At 62.8% G+C, this 17809-nt stretch overlaps 2 protein-coding genes across 2 annotated transcripts; one reads left to right on the top strand and one right to left on the bottom strand.

Annotated features, from left to right (window-relative positions):
• Nucleotides 1-131: 131 nt before the first annotated feature.
• On the top strand, nucleotides 132-4648 carry SMPD2 (sphingomyelin phosphodiesterase 2). Its single transcript, XM_030965651.1, is given in 12 exon segments — nucleotides 132-669; nucleotides 1268-1348; nucleotides 1351-1369; nucleotides 1805-1901; nucleotides 1978-2054; nucleotides 2298-2391; nucleotides 2481-2570; nucleotides 2897-2979; nucleotides 3176-3308; nucleotides 3379-3483; nucleotides 3561-3717; nucleotides 3926-4648. Coding segments are annotated over 12 exon segments (1293 nt in total). The 5' UTR covers nucleotides 132-656; the 3' UTR covers nucleotides 4270-4648.
• Nucleotides 4471-16835, bottom strand: LOC115913556 (F-actin-monooxygenase MICAL1-like). Its single transcript, XM_030965643.1, is given in 26 exon segments — nucleotides 4471-5769; nucleotides 5874-5947; nucleotides 6045-6144; nucleotides 6221-6314; nucleotides 6428-6526; nucleotides 6670-6767; nucleotides 6885-7362; nucleotides 7471-7553; nucleotides 7648-7822; nucleotides 8144-8221; nucleotides 8306-8356; nucleotides 8440-8546; nucleotides 8631-8818; nucleotides 8891-9041; nucleotides 9437-9515; nucleotides 9779-9905; nucleotides 9988-10103; nucleotides 10530-10787; nucleotides 11059-11159; nucleotides 11364-11519; nucleotides 11597-11695; nucleotides 11852-11959; nucleotides 12042-12087; nucleotides 12090-12251; nucleotides 12908-13186; nucleotides 16714-16835. Coding segments are annotated over 25 exon segments (3420 nt in total). The 5' UTR covers nucleotides 13169-13186; nucleotides 16714-16835; the 3' UTR covers nucleotides 4471-5638.
• Nucleotides 16836-17809: the final 974 nt, after the last annotated feature.

Genomic DNA, 17809 nt, shown 5'->3' with positions numbered 1-17809 from the left:
CTTCCGCCCCGCTCCGCTGCCTGCCGGGACGCGTAGTCCCGCGGTCCCGCGCCGCTCCCGGCCCGCCGCAGGTCCGCTCCCGGCCCCGCCGATCGCTGCGCGTCCCGCTGCTCGCCCCGCTGCTCCCGGTCTCCCCAGTCCCGCTCTCCCCGGTCCCGCTCCTCTCGGCCCTGCTGCTCCCGGTGCTGCCGCTCCCAGCCCCGCTGCTCCCGGTCTCTCCGGTCCCGCTCCTCCCGGTCCCGCTCCTCCCGGTCCTGCCGCTCCCGGCCCGGCTGCTCCCGGTCCCGCTGCTCCCGGCCCCGCTCCGCCTGTTGCTCCGCTGCTCCCGGCCCCGCTGTTCCTGCAGCTCCGATCCTCCCATTGCTCCTCTCCTCCGGTTACCCCGCTGCCGCCCCCGCTCGTCCTGCGGCTCCTCTCCTCCTGTTCCGCCCCCCCGCTCGTCCTGCTCCCGTCCCCGCTCTCCCGTTTCCCCGCTCCTATCCCCGCTCCCGTCCCCGCTCTCCCGTTTCCCCGCTCCTGTCCCCGCTCTCCCGTTTCCCGGCTCCCGTCCCCGCTCCACCTGTTGCCGCGGTCCCGCTGCCGTCCCCGTCGAATCCCGCCGGGAGCGCTCCCGGGGGCTCAGGCTCGGTGGAAGCCGCCGGCATTAATTAGCGCGGATGAGCCCGCCGGGTAATCCCGCCGGGGCAGGCAGAGCCTGGCTGCCCACACCGGCATCCTGGAGCTCCGGGGCTGCTCTTTTTAGCTTCTAAACCGGAAACTGGGACAATCGCACGGGGTCAGGCAGGGGGGAAGCGGAGCCGGCGGAGAGCTGGGGCTGCTCCGGAGCTGCTGGCTCCGCCGGGGTTTGGGGTCCCGAAAAGGATCCGTGGGTTTCCCGAGTGGGGAGGTGTGTGACGATGTCCCATGGCCGTGCCTCGCAGCTCCGCTTTGAAACCAGGATGAAACCATCCTGGAGCACAACTCGCTGACAGGCAGAGGTGTTGAGCCCTGTAGCCCATCCCTGGCCCACCGGTGTCCCCAGCCACTGGATGTAGGGTGACATGGGGGGTTTGGGTACATGGATCCCTGTACAGGGGCACTTTAGGGTTTGGGGTGGTCCTTGTGTGCAGGAAAGGAGGCGAAAGGCCTGGAGCACCCCGAGCCCTTTTCCTTCCTTCCTGGCCTTTGCCTCGGCTCAGCCCTTCCGCCTTCCCAGCCCGGCTCCTTGGCTCTGTCCTGCAGCCTGCACTGGCTCCCGGGGGCTGCCACTCCTACCCGCTCCCCGCAGGTGCCCCCTCTGCCTGGCACTGCCCGCTGACCCTTGCTGACCCCCAAAAAGCCATGGAGGGAGAGCCCATCCTGCGCCTCCGATCTTCAACCTCAACTGCTGGTGAGTCCAGACTTCCCCAGGCGATGTGGGGGGAGATGGGGGCACCACACTGGGGAAGGGTCCCACCTTGGGGTCACCTTCGTGTCCCCTTCATTTTGGGGTCACACCACTCTCCCTGCCCCAGAGGGTCATGAGGTGCTTGGCTGGCTAGTGCCTCTTGTCCCTTCCATGCTCGTTAGCCCCAGAAAAATCCCCCATTTGCTCCCCAAGCAAGGATGAGCTGCCTCAATCCTGCCGGCAGGAGAAGCTGTCCCCAAACAGCCTCCCTGCATCTTGTCCCCATGTCCTCGCATGGCCCTTCCATCTTTTCCATGTGCATTCTGCTTCTGCTGGTACTGGAGCCCTGTTTCTCTCCCTCGTTTCGGGTCACAATGGTCCCCAAGAGCCCCATGGCCCTGTCCCCACCAGGCTTTGACTGTCACCCCTCTGTGGCAGGGCCATCCGCTACCTGAGCAAGCGGCGGCAGCAGCGCGTGCGGCTCATCGGGGACACGCTGCGCCAGGAGGGCTTTGACCTGGTGCTGCTGCAGGAGGTGAGGCCAGTTTGTGTCCCATTCCCAGCCTGGGAAATGGCCGTGGCTGTTCTCAGCCTGTCCCTCTGTCCTCCAGGTGTGGAGCGAGCAGGACTACAGTGAGCTGAAGGTGAAACTAGCAGGCTGTTATCCCTTCTCCCATTACTTCCGCAGGTGAGAAGGGCAAGCTCAGCCCCCCAGGGCTGTCTGTGGGGCAGTGCCAGGGCTGTGCCACGTCCTTGGGGTGTGCCACTTGCAGAGACCAGTGCAGGTCCTTTAGGTCACCTCTGTAGCTGTGGGATGCTCACAGGACCACAGTGGGATCCAGGCACCCAGGGAGTCCTCCTGGCCCAGGGCTAGGGCGAGGCAGAGGTTTTGGGAACCACATCTCCTCACTGTTCTTCCTCCCTCCCACAGTGGGGTGATTGGCAGCGGCCTCTGCGTCTTCTCCAGGTTCCCCATCCTGGACACGCTCCTCTACCAGTACTCACTGAACGGGTACCCCTACATGGTAGGTGGGTTTGGGGGGCATGTGGCACCATGGTGTCCATCCCCACAGAGCCTCAGTAGCCCTGATCTGCCCTTCCTCCCCTTGGGCAGCTCCAGCACGGGGACTGGTTCTGTGGCAAGTCCGTCGGTCTCGTCGTTATGAAGATCTCAGGGATCATCTTCAATGTCTATGTCACCCACGTAAGCAGCCCAGGGAAGAACCCAGCATGGGGGGAACAATGGGGAGGAGGGGAATGAATGGCCATATCCCTGTTTTACTGTTCCCCTGCTTTAACCACTGCTCTCCACCCTCTGCCCTGTTCTATGCACTGATTTAATAAAATATTACTCAGGGCAGGGGGCAGGGACCCATAACGTGGTTGTGCACTGGGATGAGCATCCCAGGCTCTCCCCAGTGGGGGTGAAATACAAACAGAGGTGTTGGCAGGGACTGTTTGGAGGGGTTGGGTGGGTTTGCAGGGAGCAGCGCAGGAGTCAGAGCCCCTTTGCTTTCCCTCTCTCTCCAGCTGCACGCCGAGTACTGCCGGGACAAGGACGCCTACCTGCCCCACCGCCTGGTGCAGGCCTGGGAGCTGGCACAGTTCATCAGGTGAGCAGCTGTGGGGTGTCCCCTGCAGGCCCCCAGGACACGTGTGGTCATCCCTATCCCTGGGGCTTGCACTGCAGAGAGCTCCCATTGCACCAGTGCCAGTCAGGAATAAGGTGGAGGAGCACTGGGCAGGTCCCAGTCACTCCAGCTGGGTGCCAGGCAGGGCAGGGAAGGACAGCCACCCCTGTCCCCACAGACACACCTCAAAGGCAGCAGATGTGGTGCTGCTGGGAGGGGACCTGAACATGCACCCTGATGATGTGGGCATCCGGCTGCTGCGTGGCTGGACGGGGCTGCAGGACGCCTTTGCTGAGGCCATGCACTTTGAGGTGAGCTGAGGGGCTGGGTGGGATCCCAGGGCACACCAGAGCCCCCAGCTCACCCAGGCTCTTGTCTCAGGGCTGTAAGAACGGCTGCACCCTTGTCCCTGACAACTGCTTCATTGACAAGTCAGAGCTGCTGCCCTTCCCGCTGGGCATCCGCATTGACTACATCCTCTACAAGGTAACAGGAGTGTCTGCCCACCAGCTGTGAGTGCTGGGGGTGAGGCACTGCTGTGACCCCCTTGTCCCCTCACCCAGGCCATCTCCAGCTTCACGGTGAAGTGTGAAGAGCTGAAGACCACCACGGGGCGAGCCCCAGGCATGGACATCCCCTTCTCAGACCACGAAGCTGTGATGGCAACGCTGCACATCCAGAGGCAGGGGCAGCCTGCAGGTGCCACCCTTGGCACAGCTGGTAAGTCGGGGGCTGCTGCCAGCATCCGCTCTGTGCTGGGGGGCTGGTGGATGGACTGGTGGGGTTGGATGGAGCTCTTTGGGGATGTTTCCCCTTGTGGAGGGCTGCAGAGCGGTGGGGATGGGGAGAAGGCTGTTGGGGTGGTATGGGGAGGGTATAGGGATGGTATGTGGGGGTCCCACCCTGCTGATGGCCCCTGTCCCCGCAGACCCAGCCCTGGCAGATGTGGTGACAGAGGCACGGGCAGAGGTGGGCGCGGGGCTGCGGGCGGCGCGGCGGCAGCGCTACTCCTCGGGCAGGATGGCCGTGCTGGCCCTGCTGCTGCTGCTGCTCCAGGCTGCAGCTGCCCTGGCCACTCTGGCCGGGCTGGGCGCAGAGCAGCCCTTCCCCAAGCTCTCCTTCTGCCTGCTGGCCTTCCTCGCCCTCGGCGTCCTCGTCCTCGCCACCGCTCTCCACCTGTTCCACACCATGGAGGTGAAGATGCTGCACGGCACCGAGGACCAGATGTGGATGGTGCTGAGGGCCCTGCAGGAGCGTCCCAGTGAAGGCTGAGCTGGGGCTCTGGGTGTCCCAAAATGTCCCCTTGGCCACACCATGTCCCCTTTTTCATCCTTGTTTTTAGCTGACTTTGGGTCTTAGGCCAGCAGCACTGCAGCCAATGCAGTGGTGCAGGTTTGGCAGCTGCCTCTGGGGGAAATTAAGGTTTTGGGGTAGATGTGTTGCACTGACCCCTGTGAGAACCACAATGGAGGCAGATTTTTATTGCTGTCTTTTTAAATACACTATTTTGTACACGGAGGGACCCACTGGCCTGGCTGGAAGGCTTGAGACACTGAGGCTCCCCTTGCCTGGGGTGGCCTCAAAGTTTACATTGGTGGCTGTTCTAGCAACCATTCCTGACTGATGGAAAATAAAGGCAATATTTTAACCTTTGGCACGGGGCGGGCTTTATTTGAAGGGAGGGGGTTTGCAGCAGGATTGTAGGGCTGGTACAAACACAGGGAGGGCTGGAGGAGGTGCTGAGGGAAATGGCAGGATGAGGGCTGAGCACAGGGTGGTCTTGCTAAGAGAGGAACCTAAACCTGGGACCCCCATCCCAACACATCTGGGCTGCCATGAGCACCATTTGGCCACAGAGGCAACAGCCAGGGACTGCAGGGGCATCTGAGGTCTGTGCAAAGGCCAGTGTGGCATTGCCAAGCAGAAGAAATCCCAAGGGGCAAGGGGGGCACAGCCACTGGTGTCCCTTGTCCTCGGTGTTTAAGTGTTGGCCCTGAGCACAATTCCCATAGGAATTCCAGGACAAAAAGCCCTTCCCTGGCCCAGGGGGCTCATGGTAGGGTTCTGACCTTGGTTTCCTGCAGCAGCTGGCGACAGTGTGGACGTGGCATCCAAAACCAGTGGTGCAGAGCAGCTGGAGCAGCCCAGTCTGTCTGTCACTGGCCCCACCTTGTAGAGGCAGATGTCCCTTGAGATGGACACTCCAGACTGGGATGGATGCCCTCAGCTGGGAGGGTGGCTTTGTGGGACCGTTCCTGAAGGCGCCCCTGCACAAATGGCATCTGCCTCTGGTGGCCAGTCACCTCCTCGCTGCTGGGAGCCACCACAGCCCCCTTCTGCAGTCCCCTGTGAGCTTTCCAGCCAGCACAAGGCAAAGGCACTCCAGCCATGCACAGGAACACCCTCGCAGCCCCACAAGGCTGAGCGCTGCTCGGTGCCTCCTCACGTGGGCATCCTCCAGCGGGTCTGGTCCCTCTGTGACAGACTTTGGCAAGCAGAGAGCTGGATTTGCTGTGGCAGCTGCTGGCACCAGGGGCATTGCCACCTCCAGAGGCAGCTCAGGGTGGTGCTCAGCCCAGGACTCACTCACACACACTCTGCAGGTCCCCAGGGAGGACTGGTGGCCCCGGGGCTGTGCAGGTCAAGCCCGGAGCTCGCTGAGCCGCTTCTCCTCCTGCAGCTGGATGAGGATGTTCCGCTTGTTCACCACCTCCACCAGCTGCTTCAGGATCTCCTGCTCAGCCTTCTCATCCTCAGGTGTCTTCAGGGCATCTGTGGGTGCAGGGGGCTGGAGTAGAGCTGGCAAGGCCACAAGGCCTGACCTGCTCCCTGCACCGTGCAAAGGGATCCTCTCCCTGGCACGTGCTGGCACTCACCCTCCTTGTTCATGTAGCTCCGGAGCTTCTCGTCAAGCTGGCACTGCTGCTCCTCCAGCTTCAGTTCCTGCACCCTGTGGGGAGGAAGAGGCTGTGCTGGGTACTGAATTTGCAGGGGATTGGGGTGAGCTGAGCCCCCACACCCACCAGGGAGCATCCCCCAAGCCTCACGCGATCATGAGGTCCGACTCCTCGGTCATCAGATTGTTCTTCTTCTGCACCAGGTACAGCAGCTGGTTTGTCCACTGTGTGTGCTGGTCAGCCAGGCTGTCTGCAGGACAGGGGGATGGTCAGCAGGGTGCAGACCCCCACTGCAGGGTCACAGTGCTCTGCCCCCCTGGCTTTACCATTCTCATCCCGGAGTAACTTCTCCAGCTTTGTGCCCTGCTGCTCCAGCTCCCGGAATGTCACCTCGATCTCCTCCAGCCGCCTCTGGATGGCCTGCAAGGGAAGGGCAGCACTCCCCTGCAGGCCAGCACCTGCCAGCAGCAGCAGGACGGAGGGGACAGGGTGCAGTGCCACGCTGGGGACGTGGCTGTCCCCTCTGGGGTTACCTGGGCTCTGCAGAACCTCTTCATCTGGGATTCCCTGGTCCGGCGGGCCAAGGTGCGCTTCCAGGTGGGGAATTTCTCCTCTTCCCTGGGGTCTGGGTACTGTGAAAGGATGGTGGCACGGGCAGGGGGGTCAGTCCCTGCAGCAGGCACCTCCTGCCTTGGCAGCCACAGCTGAGCCAGACCTGATGCCTCTGTGAGAGGAGCAAGAGCCCCAGCTACCATCACTTGGGGAAAATCCTCACCAACTCTTTCACGATGCCAAGGCCTGTGTCCTCCTCCTCCTCTTTCTCCTCCTCCTCCTCCTCTTCCTCCCCCTCCTCGCTGTCACTCTCCTCCAAATCTGCCCAAGAAAAAGCTGTTTCAGGCTGGTTCCTCATGAGCAAGATGTGGGATACGGCAGGGTCCTGCAGGGACTGAGAGCTCTGCTCACCTGGAGACTCCAGTTTGTACCACCTACCTTTCTCCATGTCAATTTTCTCCTCCTCCTCCTCCTCCTCCTCCTCCTCCTCCTTGCAGGCGCCTGGTCCCTGCCGCAGGGCAGGGAGGGCCTCGGGTGCTGCTGGGAGCCTCAGACGAGCTGGCTTCTGTGGAGGCTCGGGCTCTGCCTCACTGGTGAGGTTCAGCGTGGACAGACTGAGCTTCTCCAGGGGTGTAAGGATGATCTTCCTCCTGCCCCCAGTCTCCTCACCCTCCTCTGCTGCTCCTTGGGGCTCCGCTCTGGGAACCTCCTCTTCCCTCACATCATCCCCAGGTTGTGCCAGCAGCTCCTGCTCCTCCTGCATGTCACCAGCATCTGCGGTGTCCTCAACGTCCCCAGGCTCCTCCCCGGCCCGTGGGGCTGCTGGAGTGGGCTGCAGTGGGCTGGGTGCCCACTCCATGGGGGACACACACGACCTTCCAGCGTCTGAGGGCGCGTGGGCAGCAGCATCAGCATCCTGCAGCAGAGCCAGAGCAAGGGACGGTGCAGCACAGGGCCACACCCCACCACCCCCCTCAACATTCTGCCTTTCCTCCATCACCCCCAGGGATTTAGGGTGATTTACCCCATCAGGCAGCGCCGAAGCCTCATCCCGGGGCAGGTCCATGCTGGCTGGACTGGGGTAGTGCAGCGAGCAGTAAAAATTACCTGGCGGGAAGGGGTGGGGGGCGAACTCATGTGACGACCTGCGAGGTGGAGAAGCCGCTCCCCGAGCATCCCCTGCCCCCAGGAGCTGCCTCACCATCCTCCTCGTCGAAGGCGTAGTCGCCCAGGCGCAGGGTGGCCCCGCAGCGCCGGCACTGGAAGCAGCCGCGGTGGAAGAAGCGTCCCTCGGCGCTGGCTCGCTCCACGATGTACACACGGCGCCCGCAGAAGTAGCAGGCGTCGCTGTTCTCCCCTGTCCTGTCCCTCGGCGGCTGCGGGGGGACAGGACAGGCGGGGCTGGCACCGGGGGCCTGGCACCCTCCCTGCCCCGTGGCGGTGCCAGCAGCCATGGGGGCACGGGGCAGGGCTTTGCCCCTCTCTCAGCGCCGGCTCTGGGTGCTGGGATGGCTGAGGGAGCGGCAAGCCTTGGCTCTGGAAAACCAGTTGGGTCAGGAAACAGGCAGGGAGGAGCTGGGAACCTGTGGGCGTTCGCTTGTGCAGCTCTGCTCCCAGCCCTTGCCAGCCACTGGTGCCCTCCCGGTGCCCCCTGCCCTGAGCTGGAGCCTCCATCCCAAGGGGATGCAAGGACCAACCTGCCCTGGGTCCATCCTGGTGGCTTGTGGCAGCTCATGGGCACTGTCCGGAGTGGCTCCATCCAGCCCCGTGTCCAGCTACAAGTGACCCAAGGCAGGGTCAGCCCCCCGCTGTCCCCCCAGGACAGCTGCACCCAGCAGAGCCCCCCGGGGCAGCCCCACCTCAGCGTCCCTGCGGCTCCTCTTGGCCTCGCTGTCCTTCTGGGCGCCGTCCTGCAAATCCAGAGGGGGAGGTTAGGGTGGGGAGCGTGGCAGGGTTTTGGTGTGCCAGGAGGGTCTGGGTGGGGGTCCCTCACCTGGCTACGTTTGTGTGCCAGGTTCCGGCTCTTCTGCAGCTTGCTGAGGAAGAGGATGGCCCCTCGTGTGCCAGAGGGAGACAGTGGCTTCTTGCTGACCTCCACCTCTGCACAGGACATGGCCATTTTTATGGGACCCAGCCAGCCCCAGTGCAGCTCAAAATGAGACAAATCCCCCCAAAATCTCGCACCTGGAGAGGTCCCGAAAATTTGATAGAAGTGGCTGAGGTAGGTGATGAGGTCCAGGCAGTCAGGCTCTGTCAGGGTGGCCATCTCAGCACTGGAGAGGACAGGCTGGATGCCCAGCTCCTGCTCTGCTATGTCCAGCAACATCTGGTGGGTCTGAATGGCATCCCGGGGGTCCACGGAGTCAAAGTCCCTGTGGGGAGACACGGCTGCCATCAGGGTGGGCTCTGCAGGGTGGAGGGTTCTGGGGGCTCCAGGCACTCACACCAGGTCGGGGCGGAAGCGGTGGATGAGGGCACAGAGGGCCAAGCCACTGGTCCAGGAGGTGCTGAAGTTGGTCACGGCCACGCCAGGGTATCCAGCTGTGCTGGCCTGGCACCAGCTCAGCAGCTCTTCACAGACAGCTCCAGGGGCCACTGGGGAGGCAGAGACAGGGGACACCCCCCCCAGTCCACCTCCTGCCTCAGACTCCATGCTTTAACAGGAAAGGGAACCCATGGGAGCAACCTGAGACACCCCCTGTCCCCCCAAAACCCTCCCCACAAGTCTCAATAACTATGTTGGGAAAGCATCTCTCAATATTTCATGGCTCAGCATCTGTGCAGCCTGGAGGGGCACAGCCTCCTCCCCAGAAGGCAGCAGGGTCCCCACATGGGCCACAAGCAGAGGGGATAGAAACCATTGGTGTCACCAGGACAGCCTGCTGGACACAGGCCAGGGAACAAGGAACAAGGATGGGGAGGAAAATCAGGGCAGTGGCCACTTGGGCATGGACTGCTGGGAGGGATGGGGCAGGACTGGTTGTTCCTACCGGTGCTGATCCGGCTGTCGCTCTTCCTCTTCCCATGGTGGTCCACCTCCACCATGCCCACCAGGTAGAGGTCCCTGACCTGCCAACAGGGACATGTGGTGGGTCACCACCTGTACAGAGCCAATGACACCACGCAGAGAGGTGGCCCTGGCAAGGGGGACACCTAGACACCCCCCAAACCCTCCAGAACCCTCCGCCTACCACAATGCATCCAGTGCCCTGTGGGCTAATAGCTTCAGTCTCACACCCTTTGGGGACAGGGCACTGGGTAAATCAGTGTCACCCTGACAGCCAGGGAGGCTGGGCTGGCTGGCTGTCCCATGGCAGGACCTGGCCAGGTACCTGGCTGGCTTTGATGGCCTGCAGGTTGATGTTGGGGTAGCGCGTGGCCGGGTCGATGCTGTACTGACTGACGTTCTTGTGGGTGTTGTCCGGGGACGTCTGCGAAAGGCGCTGGTAGATGCTCTCCCTGGGCGCAAGGGACAGGGCTGGCGTCACTGCTGCCACCCTCACGTGCTCCAGAGCCAGCCCAGAGGGATGGGGACACTCACCTCTCCGCCAGCACGTCCAGAGGGGGTGTCCCAGCCGCCCAGCGCCGCACCATCCACGCCGCGTCGAAGGCGGCGAGGAAGCCCCTGGCCACGCCAGTGCCCAGCGGCCAGAAGGGCTGCAAATGGGAGGGCAGAGCTGGAACATGGAACAACTCCATGGAACTGGAGTTGCATGGCTGGTCCGGGCAGCTGGGAGGAGCTGGGAGCTGCCAGGCTTGGCCAGGGATGAAAGAGGGAGCGGCGGCAGGACGCGAACGGACAGGAGGGGTGGCCATCTGCTCCCCAGCCAGCACAGCTGCACTGAGGAGGGGCTGGGCTGCTCCTCCAGCCTGAACCAACCCCAAAGCTCCTCTGGGGATTGAGAAGGGGATAACCTCCCCAAAACATGCCGCTGCTAGGAGCCTGCCCAAGGATGGAGTGCACTGGGCAACTGGGATGAGAAGCACTTAGGGAGGGGAAATATATTGCAACAAATGCAAGGAGAGAGAAATGCAGGGAGAGGGAAATGGGGGCGTCTGGGGTGCTGCAGGGGAAGCTCTCACCTCCACCAGGCAGTCGCCCACCAGCCCCAGGAGCACACGGCTCCCGTTGTGCTCCCGCACCAGCGCCGCGTTCTCCGAGCGCGTCATGCATGTGAAGTCGAACATGTCAACGTCCGGCAGGTCCCGGTGGTTGAGGGCAAACTCCAGTTCGGGCAGGCAGTAGTTGGTGGAGAAGTTGGCAGCTTCTTTGGCATAGCTAAGGAGGGCGTCCCGGTTCACATTGTCTGGGGCCAGGAGGCTCTCGATGTCCGCTTTGTCCTGCGGGGATGGGGTGAACTGAGTGCGATGTGGGAGGTGATGTTTGATGTTTGTCCCTCAGCCTGACAGCACCCAGCTCCAGGGTGCAGCTGTGCCACTGCACTCTCAGTACCCTGGAAGGATTTTTCCTGCGGCACAGGCAACAGCTGCTGCAGCCCCTAGCACCCCAGGGGTGCGCAGTCAAACCAGCATCCACAATTTGCATGCCACTTTCAAGGCTTTCAGCTGCCCACTGCTGTGAGATGCCAGGGCCAGATCCTGCCCTTCTCACCTGGAGGATGACCCCCTTCGTGAGCAGGCTCTGCTTCTTGGCCGTCATGACGAAATAGTGAGTGTCATCCTTGTAGTACACGATGTTTTCCAAGTCAATGCCTGATGACAGGGAAGGGGCTGAGCCAGGGCTAGGGGGTGTCCCAGCACTGAGCTTAGACCCCAGATGTCCTCTGCAATGGGGTCCAGGTGGGGACATGCACCCCATTACTGGGGACATCCTGGGGCTGAGCCTCCAGCTCCCTCAGAAGGGGCAGGAGCCCCCAACACCCCACATGCAGGGTTTGGGACGACGGGACCACTGACCTGTTTTGTTGTAGAGGTTCTGGAAGAATTTCTGGTTGTAGATTCGGGCCACGCCGCTGATCTCAGCCACCTCCACCTCGGCCCGGCTGTGGCGGTTGATGAAGTTGGTGGTGATGCCAATGGCCAACTTCCCACGCGTCTCCTTCCGCTTGAACCCTGCAGGAGGGCAGAGATGTGAGCCCCCACCCAGCCCCCCAAATTGCTCCTGGGGCTGCAGGGACACCCGTGGTCACCTTCAGGGACAAATTTGCCGCCGCCAGCTGAGATGAGGACGTCAAACTCATAGTGGGTGAGGGGAGAGGAGCTGGGCTGCAGCACGGCCTGCCAGCCACCTGCAGGGAGAGGGGTGGTCATCAATGTCCACAGGGAAAGGGCTGCATCTCATTCCCCCCCAAAGGGCATAGCAGAGCGATTGGGGGGCTCAGAGTGGCCCCCCACAGCCCTGTCCTTGTCCCCAGGAACGCCATCCGTGCTGCAGAGTTACGTACCTGCCTTGCCCGTCGGGGGAACAAGGCTCTCAAACCTCACATTGATGTGCACCTCCACCCCCAGCAGCAAAGCCACCTTCAGCAGGATCAGCTGGAGCTGCCGGATACCTGGGAGGGGAGAGAGGCCCTCAGGGCTGCACCCCTGAGTGCTGGGACACCCCACGGCCAGCCTGGTGCCCCCAAAACTCACTGATGTGGTCCAGCGTGCCCGTGCAGAAGCGCCCGTAGAACTTCTTGCAGCGCCCAGCGCGCGCAGGTCGTGGATGGTGAAGGGCCAGAGGTGCAGGACATTGTTGCGGGAGAAGGAGTCGCGTTTCTCCAGCAGCACCACCCGGGCTCCCAGCAGAGCCAGCTCAATGGCTGCCCGCAGCCCACAGGGACCAGCACCCACCACCAGGCACTGCAGGGCACAGCACGGCCAGTGAAGGGGTGGGCAGCCCAAACAGGGTGTGGGTGAACCCCCCAGTGCTCCCAAAGGCAGCACCTCCCCGCCTGCTGGGTCAGGATCTGGCCCTCCTCAGGATTCCCCTGATTCTCCCTGTAAAATGGGGTGTCCCCCACCCCCTGGACCTTGCCTTCACCCAGGGCAATGGCAGCAATTAAAGCATTGGGTGAGATAAGGCGCAGGTCTGTGCAGTCCTGACTGGGTTTGGTCTCCTGAGAGCTTCTGCACAGGGCTGGCACAATGGGGCACAGCATTCAGGACAAAAGCCATCATCTGTGGGACAGGCAACAGATATCCCCTACTTGGAATGCTCCTATCTCCCAGAAAGGACTTGTCAGCTCCCTCAGCCCTGCCATGGGATGTCCCCAGCGAGAGGCAGCTGGGAGGCGGAAGGACGCTGCTGGCTGGGTGGCACTGAGGTGGCACCGTGCCATGGGGAGCTGAGCAGTGCTAATTAACATCCTGTCCCATTAAACTCCATCAACCTCCCGCCTGGCACATCCTGCATCCTCCTGGGATGAGAGCCAGAGTGTCCCAGGGGAGGTTCTCACCCCAAGACAAGGACACAGGGCACGGAGAGACCCAAAGCCCTCATCCCACATCCCGGTTACCTTGGTGCCAGCACAGGCTGTGCCCTGGTCGTAGTCCTTGTGCCCAGCTTTCTTATCCAGCTTGCTCCACAGGGCCTTGGCATTCCAGTAGTTGAGGGCAGCCTTGAGGCCGTGGTAGAGCTGCAGCCCAGTGCCCTGCAGGCCCAGCTGCTGGCACAGCTCCAGGAAGGAGCCCAGCACCTCCTGGCACTCCCCAGCACGCAGGAACCTCTCAAAGATGGCATGGGCAGGGTTGCCCGGCTCCTCGGCTGGCACACTCATCCCGTGTCACCCAGAGGCCTGGCAGAGGGACAGCAGAGGTCAGCAGCGAGGGGACCCTCCTGGAGCCCCACCCCCAAACCCATCCCATAGCAGACCTGGCGTCTCAGTGCCAGGTTTCCCAGCTGCAGGTGCTGTTGGGTGGTGATGGCTCTGTCAAAACTGGCACTTTGTGGCAGCACTGATGGAACTGTCCCTGGGTGCTGCACCCAGAGAGCCACGGTGTCACCCTACCAGTGCTCCCAAAGAGCCACAGTGTCACCCTGCCACTGCTCCCAAAGAGCCACAGTGTCACCCTGCCACTGTCCCCAAAAAGTCACAGTGTCACCCTGCCACGGTGGCCTCAGGGCAGGGGATGGGGCAGGCAGTGAGTGGCTTCCCCCATGCAGCGGATACCTGCAAGAGCCAAGAGCAGAGTGAGTTGTTTTGGAGCAAAGATACCACTTCCTTCCTCCACAGCCTTGCCTTCACTACGGGGGGATGGGAGGGAGCTCCTGGCTTCAGGAATCAGCCACACAGCTGCTGCAGAAACCAGCAGGAACAGCCCTGGGGCTGGAGCTGGAATGGGGTGACCTTTTCCCCCACCTCCCCTTCCACCACTCCTGGAGAGGGTGGAAGCAGATTAGCACAGAGGAAGCACCGGTGAGGAAATCAAATAAAAGTCAAATCACCCTACAAGCAGCGCCACCACACCACAGAAGCTGTGGGAGGAGGGGTGCAGCACATTCCCTCCCCAAACCCCCTGGCATCTCCCAGGGTACCAGTTCTTGCATCTCTCTCCCACTCCCAGCACTGCCCTGAGCACCATCCTCTGCCCTCTGTCTTGCCAGCCCCAGCACCAAGAACAAAGTTTTGCCTTCTCCAGCCACTGTGGCCAAGCCCCGGGGCTGTGAAGGGCTCCCCCAGCCCAGCACACACACGGCGCTGCCAAGGAGGATCTGCGGGAAAAGCTCGGCAGGACGCGGAGCTCCCACCTTTGACCCGCAGCTCTTTGCCCTCTCGCCCCTGGGCGTTATCGTGACAGCGCCCGGGGCCACCCCTGCAGTGGGACAAGGATGTCGTGAATAAATTAGGCAGCCCGCAGGAGGAGGCTGGGGGTGTGCTGAGAAAGGAGTTACTCCAGCGCTTAAATTCGGGCTGGAAAGACCGAATTCTAGCTGGATTTCTGGTTCAGCCTCACTCAGGGCTTTCCCGACACCAGAACGTGCCTTGCAAAGCAGTTCTGCAGGTCACCTTCCCTCCATTCCCTTCTGCAGGTCACCTTCCCTTCCAGCATCGCGCTCAGGAAATCCGGGCACGTTAACCCCTTCCTTCCTGGGCAGGCAGGAAGGCACCCAGCGGGGCACAGCGGGGGCTGGCACACACCACAGCGTCAGGGACAGAGGACACGGCCCATGCATTCCTGACAGGCCTGTGAGACCTGAGGACAGATTTCTGCGCTTCCCCTGAGCGCTGCTAGTCAGACAGGATGGGCCTGGGGAAACTGAGGCAGCACTGAGAACCTCCCCGGAGAGTTTGCAGTGTTCTCACCCATCCTTGTGCCGCTGCAGCAGCGCCCTGTGCGGATGGATTGTCCTCCAGGAGCTCAAGTCCCTGCACTGGCACCTGCCAAGGTCACCACACAGCAGCCCCAGGGAGCATCTCCTCCAGCCCCAGCAGCCCCTGGCTCTGGGAAAAGCTCATCTCAGCCTTGATTCCCACTGGCTGTGATGCGAGGGGCAGTTGGTGCCTGGGAAAGCTTTCCAGCCCCTACGCCTTGGCAGGGAGGCTCAGGGGAGGCAGAACAACAAGCCTTGTGTTACACAGTTTCCTACAGAAAGGATTATCCTGCCAGCACTCTGGCACCCTCACACCCCCTGGACAACTGCGGGCAAGGTCAGAAACTCCTAGGAAAGCTCAGTTCCTGCGGGCTTGATACAAAACCTCAGCTTTCAGCCCACAAAGGCCAGCGGCAGGGGAGGAGGGCACAGCCTGTGCTCTGCTCCTTCCATCAAAGCCTCTTGCATTTCTTCCCTTAACACTGTTCCTGCAAGCAGGGGGGAGGAGGGGGGGGTTGCAGCCAGCCCTGACTCATCTCATGTCAGCTTTGGTTGGCTGCAGAAACGTCCATGGGGACTTCACCCGGGGCTGAGACACGGGGAGCGCCCCTGGAGCCGGGACACCCATCCTGCCTTGCGGGTCAGGGTCTCCCTCTGGCCCTTCCAGGAGAACCAGCCCCTTGGGACAGGGTGGGGGAAGCTGCTTGGGAGCTCACGTGGCTCCCAGGCACATGGAAATAGGGTGGGAAAGGACACAGCTCCAGAGCTGATGAAAGCTGGGAGGATTTTCAGCAGATTGCCTGGCTGCTGCTGCTGCGCTGGCTCCCAGCATGGATGGGCTGTCCCGAGTTTGGGATCCAGGTCCCAGCACAGACAGGGCTGTCCTGGGTTTGGGATCTAAACCTGCTGAGCTGGGCTGGACCCCAGGAGAGCTCCTCCAGTGAAAAGCAGGATGGAGGGTTTGTTGTGACCACCCAAGAGTTTGGCCAAAGCCCTTGCTTTCAACCACCAGCTGAGCTGGGAGGGTGTCAGAAAGGGGTGAAGGCACTGGAAGCTCTTACAAATATTATTGTGCCAAGGAGAAACATCCCAGGCGTGGGACTGGGCAGGGAGACCACCCTTGCCTTGATTTGGGTCGGTTTTAATCCTCGGAGGGAGGGAAAAATCCCTGTCAGCTCCTCTGGTGTGAGGCAGGGCTGTGGGTGCATGAGCACACCCCAGCTTTGCAAGGCCCCAGCATGGAGCTGCGGGGAGAAGGGCTGAGGAGAGGGGACAAACCTGCATTAAGTTTTGCCAGGGATGAACACACCACAGCCTGGCCACATCCCAGGGAGCCCTGGGCACAGATAACTCTTGGGGAGAAGCAAATGTGCCCCCCTGCTTGTGCTGCTCAGCCTGTTCCCCTGCCCAACAGCAGCCCACGGAAGGACTTGCCTCTTGCAGCTGAATTTTGGTAAAAAGAGGAAGTCTGGTCACGGCCAGGTTTCATACCCCACACATCATTTTTCTCTTTGTACTTCTCCTCCACCCCAAAGCACATCTGCAGCAGAGACATCTCCGCGGTGATGCACAGAGCATCCCTCGCGGATCTTAGCAAAGCTCTTCCCCACCCTACTCATCACCGGTGGAGGAGGAGGAGGAGCAGGGACTGCTCTCTTTCCCCTTTGTCCCGAGAGCAGCACAGGTCAGCGGCCGGAGGGGAAAAGCAGCGAGGATGGAGCAGGGGGGATGCCGCTGCCCTGGGAGAGGCTGCGGGGAGGGGTCAGCAGGAGAGAAAGCGCTACCGTGCCCCGGAGCGTCCCAGGGACAAGCAGGACACGGGTTCGGGGCGCTGAGCCCTCCCCAGCACGGCAGAATCACCGCTCGGTTTTGCCAGCGATGCTCGCCGCGGGGCGGGCGGAGGGGACCGGAGCTCGGGATGCCGGCAGCGAGCGGGGGGACGCGGGGAGCAGCAGAGCCCTGACCTCCCCACGCCCAGGGATGCTCTGCCCATCCTCACCCTCCACTCACCTCCGCAGCCCCTCGCGGGGGGAAACTGAGGCACGGCCCGGGGCAGGGGAGGGACCGGAGCTGGGCGCAGCCGGGCGACAGCGAGCAGGAAACGAGCTCCGGCTCTGCCAGCAGCAGCTGCCGGCCGGCCCGGCCCGGCCCTCCTCTCCTTTGCCCTCCCCTCCTCGGCCTTCCCCTCCCCTCGCCGGCCCGACCCTCCCCCGCGGCCGGGGGGACCCGGGCCGGGCGGTGCCGGGACAGGGGCGGCCCCGGGCCCCCCTCTTTGTGCCGCTGCAGATGCGGCTCCGGGAGGTTCGGAGCAGCGGGACGAGCGGCACAGCGCAACCCCAGCTGGGCTTTTTTTTGTATTTCTGGGTGAGAAACCAGACCAGCAAGCCAAAAGACTCGGGTGATGAAGGCAAACCCCTTCACCCCCTTCCCACTGTGCCGCTGGGCTGCTCCCCCGGCCAGGAGGGTGCTGGGGACACCGGAGGGTGCTGGGGACACCGGGGGGTGCTGGGGACACCGGAGGGAGGATCGGGGCGGGGTTGGGGGGACCCTCCCAGTGCCGGCTCCGAGCACCACGGCTGGCGTGGAAACTTCTGGGATTGCGTTTCCCGAGTGGGAATGGCCCCAGTGGGGTGAAGGTACCTTGGGGCGGGCGGGGCAGCCCCCGGGGTGACCGAGGCTCGCCGCTGGCCGGTGCTTTTTGGGGTTTCTGTTGTCCTCGGGGTGCCGGGACGGGTGTCACGGCCAGGGGGGCTGTGACGCACGGGGACAGCTCGCCACGAGGCTGTGGCGGTGACTCAGGGACACGGGGCGAGCTGGCAAAGGGGCGTGGGTTCCATCGGTCACCCTGAGTCACCCGTGGCACTGCCGGCGGCTGCAGCCAGCAGGGTGAGCAGCCGGAACCTCCATCCCTCCCTCCCCTCCGAGCCCTTCCTGGGGATCCTGGAGCTGAACCCCCACCAGGGCAGCTCGGCCGGGCTCTGCTGCTCCCTGCAAAGCCGCTGGGTCCGGCTGCAGTGGAACCCACCCGTGGGAGGCTGGGGCGGACACGGAAACGTGTGTGTCAAAGCGAGCGGTTGGAAACAGCTCCCTCTGTTTGTGAGCCCTT

This window comes from Camarhynchus parvulus, chromosome 26 (assembly GCF_901933205.1).
Source record: "Camarhynchus parvulus chromosome 26, STF_HiC, whole genome shotgun sequence".
In the NCBI taxonomy this organism is placed as follows: Eukaryota; Metazoa; Chordata; class Aves; order Passeriformes; family Thraupidae; genus Camarhynchus; species Camarhynchus parvulus.
Note: the sequence above shows the minus strand (reverse complement) of the source record. Positions and strands in the feature narration are given on the sequence as shown.